We start from the raw sequence: 16,641 nt of genomic DNA, 5'->3' as shown, positions 1-16,641 counted from the left end.
TTTGTTTCTTTTCCCTATGAAATGAAATTAATTCAGTTAATTATCAACAGGCATGAAGATAAGGAAGGGTGGCTTACAGAAGGTATTTTTGGAATACTATCTTCTTAAAAGCTTCGGTTTACCTTTCAATTTGAGACAAGATTTTGGATAAGGGGCTTCAGTGCATCATCAGTTTAAGTGAGAACTTGTGTTACTTAATTTTCACATTAAACGCCTATTCTGTTTTTAACCAGGTTTGGGTTTCCCAATACCAGTGCATGCAATCAGGCAATAAGTTTCCATTGCGATTATGGTAATCAGACACCCAAACATTCTGAAATGTTTCCACCTGAATGCTGTGGCTTGTCAGAAGTAGAGAAATAAATACTGTTCACAAATTATATTGATATAAAAGTCTTCAGTAACCATCACCCGTTTTAGGTCTGCTACAGATAGCAGCTGCTTACAAACGCAGCTAGCCTTTTCTGTTTTGTGCTGCAGACTAATCCAGATGTGAGGCCATCTGGCTAAGCAGTTTGCATTTTGGATAAAGAGCGCATCCATCTATAAAATACTTCACAAACAACTTTTGAATCAAGTGAACTCAGCAAAAAAACCAAGACAGTAGAAGAAGAAACATGTCCTAACATGTCTTGATTGACATCCATTTCCCTCCTCTGTGCTTCCTAGAGCATCTTGATCCAATAACTTCCCAAAAATGGTTGAACATGAGATTTATTTTTGTTTCTTCCATTCTTTTGGGGTTTTTTGAATAAAAGTTTGATACCTTTCTTAGGAATGCACATGCTTCATGACTTCACTTCATAGTGACCTGGAACTCCATGAAGACACCTTCAGCTGCAAACTTTCTGTACAACACATAGGCAATTCCAGAGTTAGGTGTAATGTTGCAGCCTGACACATTTCTCTTGATCCTTGGGTGTTGCTTTTTTCTTTCTTACTGCAGTTTTTCTGCTCCTTTTCACCTCTTCATGCTGTGCAATGAAGGGGAACATCTGGCTGTGAGAGAATATTGTTAATACATTAAAAAATTCATTGCTTCTCCTTTTTTTTAAGCTCAGTATGAGTCATTATCTGGGACTTTCAGAAACAAACACTTTGTTGTGGAAAATATTTATGGGGTAGAGTGGAGGGTTGCAAATTATTTTTGCATTGAAAATAAATTGACAGCAAAAAATAGTCTTAAACCCCAAGTAACTCAGGATTTATGACCAATCATGTAAAAATAATATTATCCAGGGTTTGTCATGTAAAGACATGGGCTGGTTTACAATGAAAGGTCACATTTGTTTCTTAATCCACTGATTTCTGCCTCACTTGGAGAAATCAGCAGGCTGCTGATGTTAGGAAGGGATATGAGATCAAGGAAGGAAGCTGTCCCCCCTGCCTGATTTCCTTTTGTTCTTAGATTTGCTCTGATTCTGGTCAAATAGTATGGTATGTGCAATGCTCAGGAAGTAAACCATGACACTCTTGATACACATTGCATTCAGCCCTACAGGCCTGTCTTCTGTTCTAGATGATCATTATATTATACAAAATAAAGCTAATTGTTGCTTACGTCTAGGCACTGCACCAGAGGTATAAACAACACATGAAGTATGCTTATTTTGTTAAAAGAGAGACTAATATTTTTTTTGTTAACATTTTCAAAAGGAACCAGGAAAAATTTATACGGTCAGGATGCCAGCTGTGTGTCAGGAAAACTGGGATGTGGCTCTTTGCTTTCCCTTGGGTTCTTGGGCAATACAGGGGAAACGAGGTAGATTGCCCAGGGTTCAGCCTGGGGGCGAGAGCATTCCCTTCCCAGGCATAGACACTTCAGAGAAAGGGAAGCATCCTCACAGCATGGTGGAGAGCATTGCTGAAGGCTCTAAAGCAGGCCAGGCACAGCAACTTCTGAAGCATTACTCATTGTCAAAGAACTAAATCTGAAAGAGGAAATGAAAATACAGTTTAAGAAGCGGTTCCTATATGGATTTTGGTAGAACTCTCACACTATTAATTACTTTGCCTTGATGAATTTAGGCTATGGTTCTTCAGCAAGCTGACACAGTGGTTAAACACCTCTTGGTATTGGTATTGCAGTGGCACAAACAGAAGCATCTGTTGATAAAACAGAATCCAAAACCTAGCATGATGCAGGTTCCTGATACATTGTGTGGGAAGAACTAGAGGTCCTCAGAGGGTGAGTCAAAGCCCTCCAGCATACTGAGGCTGGAGCATGCCTGACAGAGAAGCCTAAATGCACGAGCATGCCTGAAACGTCACCTCCTCCCCATAGATTCTCCTGCCTCCCTCCTGAGTTACAAGGTTCAACCCTCAACTTGGCTTATCTTGAGCCCCTTCGCCAGGCTTGCCTCTTCCCTGAGACATGCCAAAGGAGCCAACACAGCTCTGGCACAGAGGGATTGGTGATATGCTGCAGGCAGGGAGGCAGGGCCACAGCTGCAGATCCCCACTGCTGTGAGCATGGGCTCCACGACAGCTAGGTACCACCTCCAGCCACCTTTTCTGCTGGTTGCCATCCTGCACCTGGCAGGGCCATTAGGAGGCAGAGGGGCAGCCACAGCCCGGGCACTGCTTGCATACCTAGCAGGTAGAGCTGACCAAGGAGCATGTCCATCCACCCTGCAAAAGCAGATCCGTCCCCCCTGTAATGTGGAAATGGAGCTGCCTCCAGTGACATGCTTGCCTATGCTTCAGGTGGCCACAGAGCAGTCCTCCAGCTACCCCTGCCCCAGGGGGTTTGGCCCTGGGCCACCCAGTCTCTGGGTGCAAAGGGTGCTGAGATGGGCACAGAGCACTGACTGACTCAGCCCTAGGCTCGCCTGAGCAGCACGGACCTCTCAGGCCCAAAACACAGAACCCTGAGTTGTGCAAACAACGACCAAACTTGGGGTTGGTGCTAACATTTGGGTGTGGGCATCTGTGTTTATCCAGCCTCTTCTCAAGACTGATATAGCCCTGCTCCGTACATTAAACCCATACACTTGTGCAGACGAGGCAGGCAGAGATTTCCTCACTTTCTGAGACCACAGCCTTCTGCAGTCTTAACTACTCCTCACTGCTTTTGTGTTTTCCTGCTGTGTATGGGTTACTGATTAGCTATTTCTCTGGAACAGAGATCAGGTTGTCCGCAAAGTATGCTGTGTGACAAAACTAACATTTACACACTTCTTTTTTCTTGGTATCTGACAAGCAGAAACCAGTGTGCTAACTTCCTAGCGCAATTCCTCCCGTGACGCCAGTGCAGCACTGTCGGTCAGGACAATGTATGGGAAGTGCTTTCCTCCAGGGCAATATGAAAACTTACTTCCCTTTTCTCGAAAGGAAGCACACTTAGGAACTGCACTGCAGGTTACTTAATTCCCCCAGCTCTCATTCTGAGACAGTCTAGCATAAAAGCAGTCACACCGCTGAGAAGAAATTAAATTTTCTCCCCCAAAATCAGGTATTAATTCCCAAAACACCCACCCACCCAACTGAGGGAACAAGAGTTCCTCTGCCTTTGCCTACTGTTGGGTTTTTTTGCCGGAGCTCTTGGGAGGTGTTCGCAGCCTCAAGGAGCCCAGGGTGGCCGTGCTGCCCTGGAGCTGGCAGGGAGAGGGCAAGAGCACACAGGCAGGCTGGCTGCGGCCGGGAGGCAGAGACCAGGGCTGCAGGGCAGGCAGAGGGGAGTCCAGGCAGGAGCCGGCAGGGAGGGCAGGGGGCAGCAGGGCCAGCAGGGAGGGCAGGGGCCGGCAGGCAGGGCAGGCCCCACTAGCAGCCCTGGGGTCCGAGGGGCAGCCCTTTCCTGCCGGCAAACACTTCCACACTCACAGCGTGCAAGCGCACATCTGCTTCTGTACATCGTCTGACTTTCGCAATTTTCTCTCTCCCCACGGACATCCACACTTCCTTCCCCCATCTGGATTTAATGCAAAAATAATCCCAGTGCCTTTGCTGAAACCACGGAGGAGGCTCCAGTGGTTTCTTTGTGAAATCGCACATAACCTGAGGCTGCTCCATGGCTTCAGGGCCAGGTCAGCTCCCACCCTCGTCCCCAGCCTCGCCCAGGGGTCAGGGCAGCCCAGGTGCTCCCAGCGCTGCTCTTCCCCAGGCAAGGAAATGCTGACGGAGGCCAGAAGCACTGAGGAAACGCAGGTTCCTCCTTTCATTCTGCCTAGGAGGGCAGAGACCCGAGCTCTGCCACAGCAGGGAAGTGGTGGAGGAAGCAGCTTTTCTCACCAGCCCCACCGCAATGCAGCCCCAGGCCAGGCCCCGCCACCTGCCCGCCTGGGGGTCCCCCTTCCCTGCTTCCCCAGCAGCCCCCTGAGCACCGCACCCCAGGAATCCACAGCTCAGGGCAGCTGGGCTCCTGCGCCCCGGGGAACCACCAGCAACACCAGTGCCCAGCACGCACCTCACCAACCTCCCTGGGCACCCACCCACAGCGAGCAGGGCCAGGAGCTGCCCCCTGCCCTCTCCCCAGGGGCTGCTCCAGCCCCAGCCCCGCTCCAGGCACAGCCTCCTTATTTCTGCCGTCTGTACATCAGCCTCGTCGGGGAAAGAAATGCCAGCACAAACTGGGCCTCCTGCCCCAGCAAAGCCAGAAGCCATCAGAGTTCCTCATGGGAAAATCAACAAAATGAAGGCAGCAGCTGTTTCTATTTTGAAAATACGCTTTTCCCCACTTCCTCCTGTTTTGAAGAAGGAGATGGGGATAGTCACAACCATGCAGCCTCAGGTTCCCTGCTTCACCGGCCAGTTTCTCCTTTCTAGTGCATGAACATGGAAATGTTTCCCCAGAAGAAGCCTCAGAGCAGAAGCCTGACATAGATGCCCTGAGTCACTCCCCAGGGGTCTCTGGTGGAAGCCCCCCCTGTCAGCCAGGGCGTACCATCCCTCCAGAGACATTCTGTTCTCTCTGCAGTATATCATGTTAGCCGCTTTACGTGACTATCTTGAAAAATGCCAGAAAGCTGAAGCTCCCAGTCACCTGTGGCTTGCCTATATGGCACTGCAAGACAGTGAAAGGGGATAATCTGGAAAGGCAAGAAGGACACATAAGCAAAAGAGACTACTTTTACCCTGACTTAGAGGTGGGAATCCAAAGCAGTGCCTTGAGAGTTGGCCAACATAGAGCAAACACTGTTACACAGAGCTCCCACAGCCCGACTTGACAGGATTCCATTTACAAACCAAATTGATTAAACGTCTGGCACAGGCAGAGACTTCCCATTGCAGGATGCAATCCTGTCCAGTGTGTACAACCAGCCATGGATCTGTAAGAAGGAAGTGCGTCCTTCTTACAGAGAGTTACCCTCAAGATAACACAAAAATAATAATGATCCATACAGTTGCTTACCAAGCTTGTAGAAAGAACAATCATCATAGCAGCACTGCCACACTCAGATGTCCTACTGCCCAAAGAAGTTTGCAGATATCACATCCTGATCACACAGAGGAAATGCAACAGCATTTAGTATTCTTACTATTATTTCAGCACTCCCAGAGTCATGTAAGACATCTCCTGAACCGTATGAAAAAACATTCCCTACTCACAAGGAGTACATAAATCTAGTTTTAGACCCAACACCATGACAGAGGACACAAAACAGCTTAGGACAATAGGCAGGAAAGCAAGATGGTGGCTTTTATCCTGTGCTCCCCTTCAGTCCTTTCTGTTTCTGCAGCTTGGGTTAACAGCAGAAGGGTCCCCGGCCGTGGGGACCTCTGGTGGCACTGGGGATACACGGCTGCCTTTTCCAAACCCTGAAGTGGCAGGGATTGCCTACATGTCCATCGTGGAATGGATGCCAAAAGCTCCATTTGTTCACCAAGAAGCTATCAAAACTGCAAGTCCTCCCCACCCCCAAGGTCTGCGACCCAGCTTTTGTCTCAGTCAAGACAAAGATCTGTAGCATACTTAAAGTATGAAAGCTACATAAATAAAAGTTAAAAGAAAACCCAAAACCTGAACACGGTACAAAACAGGTCGCTCACAGGATGTTGTGCCCTATCTACTACACTTAATTCAGCAAGACCGCTGAATGGTGCATCCCAGCAGCTGCTTTGATACGCTGGTTTGGATATATCAGCATGGCTCTGCTGGAGCTGAGGGAAATGTGCTGCCCCATCTGTGCATGGTACCTTACTACATGGTCCTGCAGCACCCCAGGGTCTCCTGAACACCTCTGCCATCACACACCACCTTTCCCTATCAGCTTTTGCAAGTCCCTTCTAGTGCTTGCCAGCCTCCCAGTTCACAGGCATGCCCCTGCTCTGTGCCACAACCCATCCTGCGGCATAAAGCCCCTCACGCTGCAATAGGCCTTTCCTCTTCGTCACAGCAGTCTCTGGGTACGGGTCTGAATCCAGTAGCCAGGCTTCCCACAGCTCTTTCAGGGCCTGTGACTGCACCTGGCAACATGCCCCCTCAGATGTGGCCCACCCACATGCCTCCATAGATCTTCCCCACAAGATTCTTACAGCTTACAGAGTATGTCCATGCCCCGTAGATTCCCTCCCCGTCTCCCTGATGTATGGTGTATTTTCCATTGAGGTGTGGGAGAGAAAGGCTGAAGACCTGATTCAGTGTTCCAAGGGCTCTCCAGCACTCAGGGCCTAACAGGGCAGACCAGCCCAGGAGGAGGTAAAGACTCCTGGATCCTCTGAAGGTCCTAACTGTCATTCAGGACAAAGACAGGCCCTGTTTATGGGAAAGACTCGCCGGGCTAATCCTCAAGACAGCACCTCCCAGCTCCATACCATGTAGAAGCCACTCAGCTTATAGGAATAAAGGAACTTTATCTCCTGACCTATCCCACAAAATTAATGGTGGCAACTAATGAGAAGCCACTGCTAGCCCAGCCAGGCCCCATGATGCAGAAAGTCAAGCAACATCAAGAGGGTCCTTCCCCATGAGGGTTTTCAAGAAGATTCTGTGCCACCAGCAACACCCACAGTAGCACAGGACTTCACCAAACAGCACAATGCCTTTGTGCCAGTCTCCAAGCATCCAGACAACTGAAATACAAAAAACACCACAAGGCAGCTAAAGGAGAAACCCCAGAATTATCGATCTCAAATCTGAGTGCAAAACTGAACTCGTCTTGCCCATCTTTAGCACAGAGCAGCAAGTATATTTTGAAAACAAACTCTACCCCACCCATCTATAAAGAAGGAAAAAACGTTACCAAAACAATACTCCAAATACAGTATTCTCTCTCTGAGGAAGAAATGAACAGCACGTGATGTGTAATAACATCCTTTAGTGGGTGTCAGAGAAACAGCAGCGCTGGTAGAGGGCACAGTAAAAGCTGCCGCCGCAATCACTCTATGACATTGGCAAGGGCACCACCTATTGTCAAGCTGCCCAACGCATTCCACCAGCCGACTTTCATGATTTGGGCTGAAAATTTCTGTTGCCTCAAGCAGTATTTTTATTTTACCACACTTGACTTTTCAGCCTTAAAGTTCAAATAATTTCCATAAGTAAGGACCGACTAAAATACTCTGTTTCTCGTATTTAAATAGGAAGAAGGACTCCTAGAAATCCCCAGAGTGCCGTCAGGGAGCAAACTCCCAGCTACAAGCAGACAGGAGCCCAGAGCCAGCCCAGCACACAGAGGAAATAAGGGCGTGAACTGGAATAGAAGCTGGTGAATCAGGATGGACTGCTCCAGGAAAGGCAGGAGTTAGGCTGGGTCTTTCCACACCTGCGAACTGCTGTCCTGCCTCCAGAGAGAAGCCAAGTCCAGTAGCAGTACCTCCACTTCATAACACGGCAATTTGAGAGACTGATCGCTAAGCTGGATGTTGAGCCACACAGCCAGAGCAGGGAGTCCTGCCAATTCTGTGGTCCAGTAGCTGTGGCTCAGAATCAGCCATGTCAGATCTAAGCCAGCATCTGCCAAGCTTTCATGTGCTCCCAAAACCCGTTTTCTCTGCTCTCTTGAACAGCTTATTAGTTATAGAGCTTTGCTGTGCAAATGCACAAACCCGGCTTGTTTCTGCAGTCCACCCATGCCACAAGGCAACGAAGTCATAGGAATGAAAGGCAGTTATCCTCAACCTGAGCTAACAAAATAAGCTGGACTCTAGCCAGCATTTTGCTCTCACATGTCTTTCCACACTTCAGGAACATGGCACAGGAGTATCTGCACTTCATCTGCATAGAGCAGGCTTGGGAAAAGCCAGGCTTACTAGCTCTGAATCCACAATAACAGCAACTATGCTTCCTCAGGATCCGACCTGCCACTGCCCCTAACCTAAGGAGTCTTGCTACATGAGGTTTCCCCAGAACGCTTCCCTCCCCCAAACTTTCATCCTTACAGTGGTCACACCTGCCCCTCCCTTTGACATACACCACTGCCCTCACTCTCCCACAAAATAAGCTAGGCCTGAACAGCATCTCTTCACCCTCTTCAGACCAAACACCCCACACAGCCCCCCCGAAACTATGACCCTCATTTTCAGTAATGTGGGCATTCAGCTTTCACTTGCAACACTTAAAATCAGGCCACAAATCTGTTCCTTTTTACACCTGCAGATGGTATCCTGAAGTCATAAAATCACAGAATCATTTATTTAGGTTGGAAAAGACCTTTAAGATCATCAAGGCAAGTGGCTTTCATGCAGAACCCCAGACTACTATTTGACAAAATTTGATTCAAGCTGAAATGTAGTCATCCAAGGAAAGACAGAAGCCTATTAACTGTGGCAAAAATCCTTTATTAAACTAGATTTTGTAAACTCCTTTTCACATTAGAAATTTTAAATGCAAATTACAAAACTGTATTTCATTAAAAAATGAAAGTTATAGTTAACAGCAAAATTACAACTTCATACAGATTAAAAAAATCTTTTTATTTTAATTTAAAAATAGACACTGATATCTTCCAATGTACTGGTCCTAACAGCTTTTACAGCTGGTAGCTGCAATGCTAGCTCTCTTCACATGCATATTCACATACAGTCATTTAAACCTCTGCACAGTTTATTTAGCTAAAATAGCATGAACAGTTGGGCTTTGGTTGGGTTTTCTGTGAGGGTTTTTTAAGAGAACATGATACCTTGGGAATTGTGGTAAGTCAATGAACTCTTCTTTGTTATGGTGTTCATACTCTGTCCTCTCCCCAGCTCTGCAAAGAGGGCAATATTCTGGAAATGTGAATTGCATTTGAAGACGTAAGCATCAGTAATGTAAAGTCTATGTATAATTTCACATATTACATTTATGATGATCCTTCTTTGCCATTATAAACAATGAAATTATTCTCGTCTACCCAACATATTTTGTGGCAAGATTAAATAACAATTCAGTTACATTTCATGTCCTCAAGTAAAAACTTCTACAATGTGTTCTGCTAAGCATGTAAAGATCTTTCCTGATGTCGTACGTGTTCACAACAGTGATATTCCAGATGTTCTAGGTTATGACTAGAGCATTTGGACATTGTTTAAACAGGGATTCCCAAGTCACAACGGTTTCCAACAGCCACAAAAAAATGCCAGTTAAACTTTGCCTGAGATGTCCCTTCAACAGACCTACAAAAACATCAAGTTGAATAAAATTGTACCACGTACTATTAAAAGCAAAAGCCAAAGTCACTGAAGTATTTTCAAGATATCTTGAAATATTTTTTTTAAAAATCGCTTTTGCCCTACTACTTTCACAATCAGCTGAAATATATTTTTAAACACATACTTAGGAAAACAACTGTCTTCATTGCACCTCTCAGCCTTTTTTTTTTTTCTTTACTGTAAGATTACTCATTAATGCCAGCACAAGCATTAAATTTTGTATTAATAAAAGATAATTTTCCTAAATTAAAAATTGGGGTAGATGTTAAAACGTTTTGTAAAAAAGAAACGAAAAGTCACATATTAAAGGCTACTAGTCACCACAACCACACGCTGTTGAAGAATAGAATAAAAAGTGGTACACAAAAGTAGGTATTGAACAGTCACACATTATTTCAGAGTGCTGGTGGCAATACTGCTAAGTGTTACTTTAATTAAAAGTATACGATGATACAGAATTTACACAGTACCTCAGGATTCTCACTGATGTAACTGTAAAAGACATCAGAAAGGCTGCAATTTCTGCAATGTAACCTACTTTGAAATACCATTTTGAAACAATTATACTTGATAGAATTCATCCCACTATATATTATAAAAAAGTCAAAGAAATACAAGAAGTCCAGTGGGTTCTTTCTGGACAGTTTGGCAAGTAGCTGAAGGCATGGAGGTCCCTATTAATAAAAGTCTACTTTCTTTCTCTCTGTGGACTGATCTGCTGCATTCTGTACCCAGCTCAGCACAGCTTCTAAGCACATGCTTAAGATTCTATAGAAGGAGAAAATATAATGAGCTCAGCTTTTTTCAAGTTGGAACTTCCATGCCTCACCTTGAGTTGCTGAAGCTGACAGAGGTTCTGCCGCTAACTTCAATACCGGCAAGAATGGTTCTGCCTATGTTACAATTTTAAGTCACTGTCTTCCATCAAAGTTCAGCCTCTAATCAAAACAATTTCTACTAGGCGAATGATCAACCTATAGCCAGATAGGCTATTCAGAGTACCTTAGTGAACCTCAACCTGCACCCAAAAGGACAACGGAGAGAGGGAGAGAGAGTACTCCAAATTGGTCTTAATCTATGTAATCCTCTGGTGACTTTGACGGACTGAAGAAAACAAACTCTCCTAAGTAATGGGTGGGGCTGAGGTTTTGCCCTGAACATTTTTTATGCATTTATCCAAACTGGACCAAGAGAAAAAACAGTATGGAAGGACACTGAACCTCGGTGGGAACAGCTTCTTTTCGGAAGTCCTAGCCCTCTTCCCGAGTCTGCTTATGCACTTTTAATGGTTGTCTTTTGAACTGAAATCTAAGCTGTCTTTGTCCATGTTGGGAATGGTGTGAAGGTCCCCTCCCGAAACAACCAGAAGAGTTGGTACTTCCCTGTTTACAAGCACATCACTGTAGGGCTTGGGCACCGAGCAGCTCAACGCAACACTTCTGAGCATACACCGAGACCTTTTCTGGGCAACTCAGCCACCCAGGCCAACCAACAGGGACTACACTGTAAAGAGCTGCACCTCCATTTGTTATGAACAGTAGCCCTAAGGAAAACCTGTTCAGTGGTCCAAAAGAAAGATCCTAGCCCCGCTGAGGCAATTCTAGCACCTGCAGCCCTGGCCCGCTGATAGTCTGGAACTGCTGCCTCAATCCAAGAGCCCAAATAACATCTCAGACCATTTTAGGCACTGTCACAGAGGATGGAGCATGGGCCTCACCACACAGGACACTGTGTGCCGACAGAAAGAGCTCTGCTAGTGCTGTTTGGGGAGCACAGATGTTTTTGCATTTCACTCACTGGTTACCAGAACAGCCAAGAGAGGAAGAAAATAACACAAGACATAATTCAGATGAACTAAGTATCCACAAAAAATAACCTTATTATGACAGCCCACCATTCCAGTAAGAGTCCCTTTGATTATTCAAGCCATTCTTCCACTGGAATTCACCATGTACAGATCATTGTATCTATTGAAGCATGACAAACTCATTCTTAAGGCTACCATACATTGCATTCACTGTGTTGCAGTAAATATGGATATTCAGGAAATATGTCTTTCAGTTTGTCAGCAACTTATACAGACACATTTTCAAGTGAAACCTATTTCTGTGCACAGCTTTTCTCACAGAAGTTCCTCGCTTATTGCTACACATGCACATAAATGGCAGAACTTGCACTCACATATGGGTTCATATGCAAATTCTATGTGCATGTTGAGCCTGGATAAAATTTACTGCAAAAGTGGTTTAAAATGAAGAAACCAATACTGTCCCATTAAGCCCTGACCTATTAATATTATTCCTAATACACAATTCTTATCAGTTCTGAAAAAGCCTTACAACAAAAATGTGTATGCCTTTCAAGAGGCAAAGATGTAAATGAAAGTAATAACGCAATCTAGAAGATATTTCTATTAAAAAACTGTTCTGATTGCTTACTGGAAACATCTGACAAAGTACAGATGTTTATATTTCATTGAGGGGGGTGTCATTCGGGATTTCCCCCCCACACACACAAGTATTTCTAGATGCTGATGCAACACCACCACCACCAGAATAACTTCTGTACTCCCAAGATCTTCCAGTTAGGCAATTGCTACTGTAGTATCAGCATTCGCTTTCATGTTAAAAATACATTTTAAATGTCTCATAGACAATCATATTTTCTACAAGGAAATCACCACGTTTAATACACACAGAATGAAGACACATCACTACTGGACACCTGTAAAGTGAAACAGTACTCAATTTGCTCCATTTAAAAAGCCGTAAAGGAAGAAACACTTTTAATCTGGTAGATATTGAAAAAAGTAAGGGAATTTCCTGCAAAATCACAGTATTAACTATGTGTAAGTAGCGACTGAACTACAGCACTGTTATTTTTCCCTTTAACAGGTCACAGTAAGTCTGCAAAATTACCACACAGCTGGTCTTGATGCACAGTCCCTTATATGCAACTTCCATCATTATCAGGAGAAATATAGAATGGAATAAGGACAATTGAACTGGTTGACCCATCACAAAATAACCCCTAAACAGACATCAAACTTTTGAAGAAACCTGGAAAAATTTAGCACTCAGTTGTAACTGGATTTGAAATATCAGTAGTTGCCGAAGTCCCATCTTTACTGTGCCCTTCTGAAGGGTTTAGCGCAAAGCTCTGAATCACAAGATAATTTCTTACAAGTACTATGTTTTAAAAGCACAAAATCCACAGCAATTGATGTGTGAGGGTCAAAATACATAGACTGGGTATGCTGAAAAGATAGTTATATTTAAAAATTGTACCTTAACTTCCCTTTAAAACATCATATACTGCTCAGCAGAATTCTTAATCTGCATTTCTGAGACTTCAAATCCTGTGTCTTCTTTTGCAGGTTCAAAAAAGGATCCACTCCACACAAAAATTTTCTTGGAAACACACTGACAAAAGCACTTGCTGTAAATTCGAGATCATTTCTAATAAAATATCATCCTTTAAAACAATTACAAAATACTATTGCAGTTGTTCAAAAAGTTTTTAGCTGTAATCGACACCTCAGTTGCTACATTCTTCTTCTCTTCTCAACAACCCTTCAATTCAGCATGACTTTCAGGCAGCCTGGTTTTATTTCTGTGAACCTGTGATAGAAGAAAAGATGAAGCTTCAACATGAAAGCTACATACAATGCCATCTCCTCCTTCAACCCTCATCAAACATATTGAAAGTGATAAGGTTCTCAGTCAAGTATGTGTGCATGTGAGAATCATGGAAATCAGCATCATGTCCTTTGGATGCAACAGTGAAGGAGGATTTTACAAGGTCTGGACAGGCGAAGAGCTGGAAACAGCAGGAACTACAAAAGAAGATTCAAGGCGTGGGTGGAAAAAAAAAAAAAGCTGTCCAATATTCTTGGGTTATATTCATTCTGCTCCTCTTTTCCTGCTCCCCTTTCATTCCCTCTTTCAAAACAGACTTTCTCCCTTGTCTTCTGCAGAAAGTAAAAAGGAAACAGGAAGGGAAATCTTCACTATTTCCAAGTCCCACTTTCGCAGTCACCTTCATACACTCCTTTAAAGAAAAAGCAGCAAACACACTGATGCTAGCCCAGACTTGCTAAATTACTGTCCCACATAAGAAGCTGAGTGCTAAAGCAGGTATTAGAGACCAATAAAAAGCAGGATTAACAACTTTTCACAGTAAAGCTGGTGACCTTGAGTGGAAATATGTAATTAAACTGTGTAAGCTAAGTTTAATTCATAGTGTTTTCATCTATCTCAGAGGAAAGGACCTAATATTTAATAGGTGCCCCATGTAAGATGGTATTGTGTCACACAATTGCATTGGATTTATGAAACAGCAGAACTACTTTAATCTGAAACAGCAGACCTGCCTTAATCTGTTTAGTAGTTTAACAGTACTCTAGAACTAACTTAAATTTTCAGTTAATTAAACACGGGTTAAGAAAAAAATGTATCAGTAACAAAAATCTAAACTCACCTGAAGTTGTGGTTTGTGAGGTATCTGATAGCTGCTGGTCTGATGCGAGCAACTCCTCCCTGACTATGGCTTCCTCTTCCCGTGATCACACAGAGATATGGTTTACCACCAGTCTGCTGGTACTCTGTAACAGCACGGATCATAACGGTTAAAATTTTCCCTCAGCAGAGACTTCACATTCAGTACAACCTTTCCAACCATTCTTCTGAAAACTCTCACTAGTGATTTAGAACATTGCTTTCCATGTTGGCTATGCATCTTTTACATAAACATAGACATTTTTCCCCTCTTCTGAAAAAGATATTCTGAAAAAAATATAATCAAGCTTTTTAAAACTATATTGCTTGCAATATGCATGTTGCGATGATCACAAAATCCTTCTAATTTCATAGCAGCTTCACTGTTTCTATCATCTAATCTTCACTTGGAATTTACATCCTGTGATGTCAATTAAAATGAGAAAATAAAGAGGTGGGTGTAATTTAGGTAAATTTTAAGTGACACTTCTTTCTGCTGTTTCATGCTTCATCTTAAATTAATGTGAATATAAGAAATAACGTTCTATTGGATAAAGAAAAGAAGAAGGAAAATATAAATCCACACAGTTTTTGACATTTAAATCACACTTATTTGGACTAACTTCTGCTATGTTGGAACATGTGAATCAACAGATGAACATTATCACATGAGCTTTAGTAGGGTGTCTAGCCCTAATAACAAAAGAAAATGCTCTTCTCCCAGAGATCACAGAAACCTAAATTGACTAAGAGTTTGAAAAAGGAGGAAAAATATAAATTAAACTGGATTCTACAATAAGCCAAGATTTGTCAGTTCAAGATTATCAGTTCACATGGCATCTTTCCTCAGCCACCTACCCCCACTCCTTGCTTAACTTTATTTGGGTTTTATATTAGTTTACTGTTAGTTCTGCCAGCACTAAGTGCCCACTATTGATCCCTTTGTCATGTACGTCACTGAAATTAATTTTTTTTTTTAGATTTAGGTGAATGGGCTGAACAGAGAGCCCCTACCATCATTCCAAGACTCCTGATGCAAGTGCAGCTCAGGAAATTTAGCTCTAAAAAGCATTGGGTTACAGCTTAAAGTATACAAACATCATCTTAGGAAAAGCACAAGATAATTAAATTGCATTATCTCTGATGTATACTGAAAGAAAAGGATTATTGAAGGCTCTGCTGAACACTTTTGTTTCTACTGTGTGGAGTAGCTGTTTCAAAAAACTAGGTTTGTGCAGTGGTACCTTGCGTAAGAAATATTTCTTATAAAAGCATTCCCAGTATGCTTAAATTTATAAGGTAAACTAATAACACAGAAAATGTATCTTTTTACAGCAAGAACACTCATGAAGTATTTGAACACTCCACTGGGAGAAAAAACAGGCCCTCAAGCAAAACTGCACAAAATGACATTTATGGAAGCAGTAGTATCCTGATCTCAAGAGATCCTGCTGACAAATTGATACAGAAGTTACTGATAGCTCAAATCACACGCTTTCATGTCAAAGTTGAAGACAATATAATCATCGTGGTTAGAATTCCAGGATAATGATTCTTCTTTAAAGATTAAAAAAGCAACATAGTTCTGACAAAGCAATGCAAAGATGACACTAATGTCTGCATTACCACCTCTGTTAAAATGCCAGGAAGGATTGATCAAGTCTTCAGTAAAGAAAAATAAAAGGTAAAGGATAAATGAGAAGGAAAAAGAAGATATACAAAGAAGCATGGGGGAGGGGGGCAGGGCGCAAGACAGAGAACAAATGAATCGTTGTCATGTCAAAGAAAAACAATTCATGGAGGAACTTGAAAATAAAAACAATAAAAAAGCCAGTGGTTTTCCCTGTTATTAAATTACATTCAGTCCATCGATATTGCCATGTATTGTGATTTCTTATTAGAAAAATTAGGAGAATAACTTTTAGGGGGCAAGAATTACTAGCTTAATCCTACCTTCACTTTTTTCATGCAGCACTCTGGACAACTGATTCACAGCTTCATCCACATGGAGACCATGCAGATCCAACACATTCATAGGCAACAAGGAAGTATTTACTTTCTCAAAGATTTGCACAGCAGCAGCATGGTTGGCTTCCTTCACTTTGGCTCATGAAGGCGACCCTTTATTCATAAGCACAGCAACTATTACATACCAAGACATAATCTAACATATATAACATAATCCACACTGGTCACTGGGTTCAAAATGACAGTACTGGCAAGGTGCTTTTAGCTCACAGTTTGAAGTAGTAAAATTTATAATCATGACAGAACTTCTGGAAGAGGCTCAGCGAGACCTATTCACAAGGAAATTTCAAGAAATCTGTTCTTAAGAAACTACTCAAAGCTGGCACAAAGAAGAAATTATAACAAAAGCTTTACAAGAAAGAAAAAAAGGCAGAAAAGGCACAAAACCATAAGGTCTGTACATAAGCTAAAAAGTTAAAACTCCATGCTGATTTTCAGACTTATTATCCTAAGAACAGAATTCTACCTTCTGCAAGTACTTGCCAAAAATTTAATGAAACGTTGTCAGAGAAACTTCCCATCAGCCCAGGAAAAACCTGCTAGGTGT

The 16,641-nt window shown here is 43.0% G+C and overlaps 1 protein-coding gene across 1 annotated transcript in view; it reads right to left on the bottom strand.

Moving 5' to 3' along the window:
- Window positions 1-8,702: 8,702 nt before the first annotated feature.
- The window catches only part of N4BP2 (NEDD4 binding protein 2), a 43,429-nt gene continuing 35,490 nt past the window's right edge, over window positions 8,703-16,641 (bottom strand). Inside the window, 4 exon segments of the mRNA XM_037391718.1 lie at window positions 8,703-13,190; window positions 14,050-14,173; window positions 16,020-16,172; window positions 16,175-16,187. Of these exon segments, the coding sequence (XP_037247615.1) occupies window positions 13,145-13,190; window positions 14,050-14,173; window positions 16,020-16,172; window positions 16,175-16,187 (336 nt within the window). The 3' untranslated portion in view covers window positions 8,703-13,144.

Source organism: Falco rusticolus, chromosome 1 (genome assembly GCF_015220075.1).
Source record: "Falco rusticolus isolate bFalRus1 chromosome 1, bFalRus1.pri, whole genome shotgun sequence".
NCBI classification, from domain to species: domain Eukaryota; kingdom Metazoa; phylum Chordata; class Aves; order Falconiformes; family Falconidae; genus Falco; species Falco rusticolus.
This window is presented reverse-complemented; position numbering and strand designations above follow the sequence as displayed.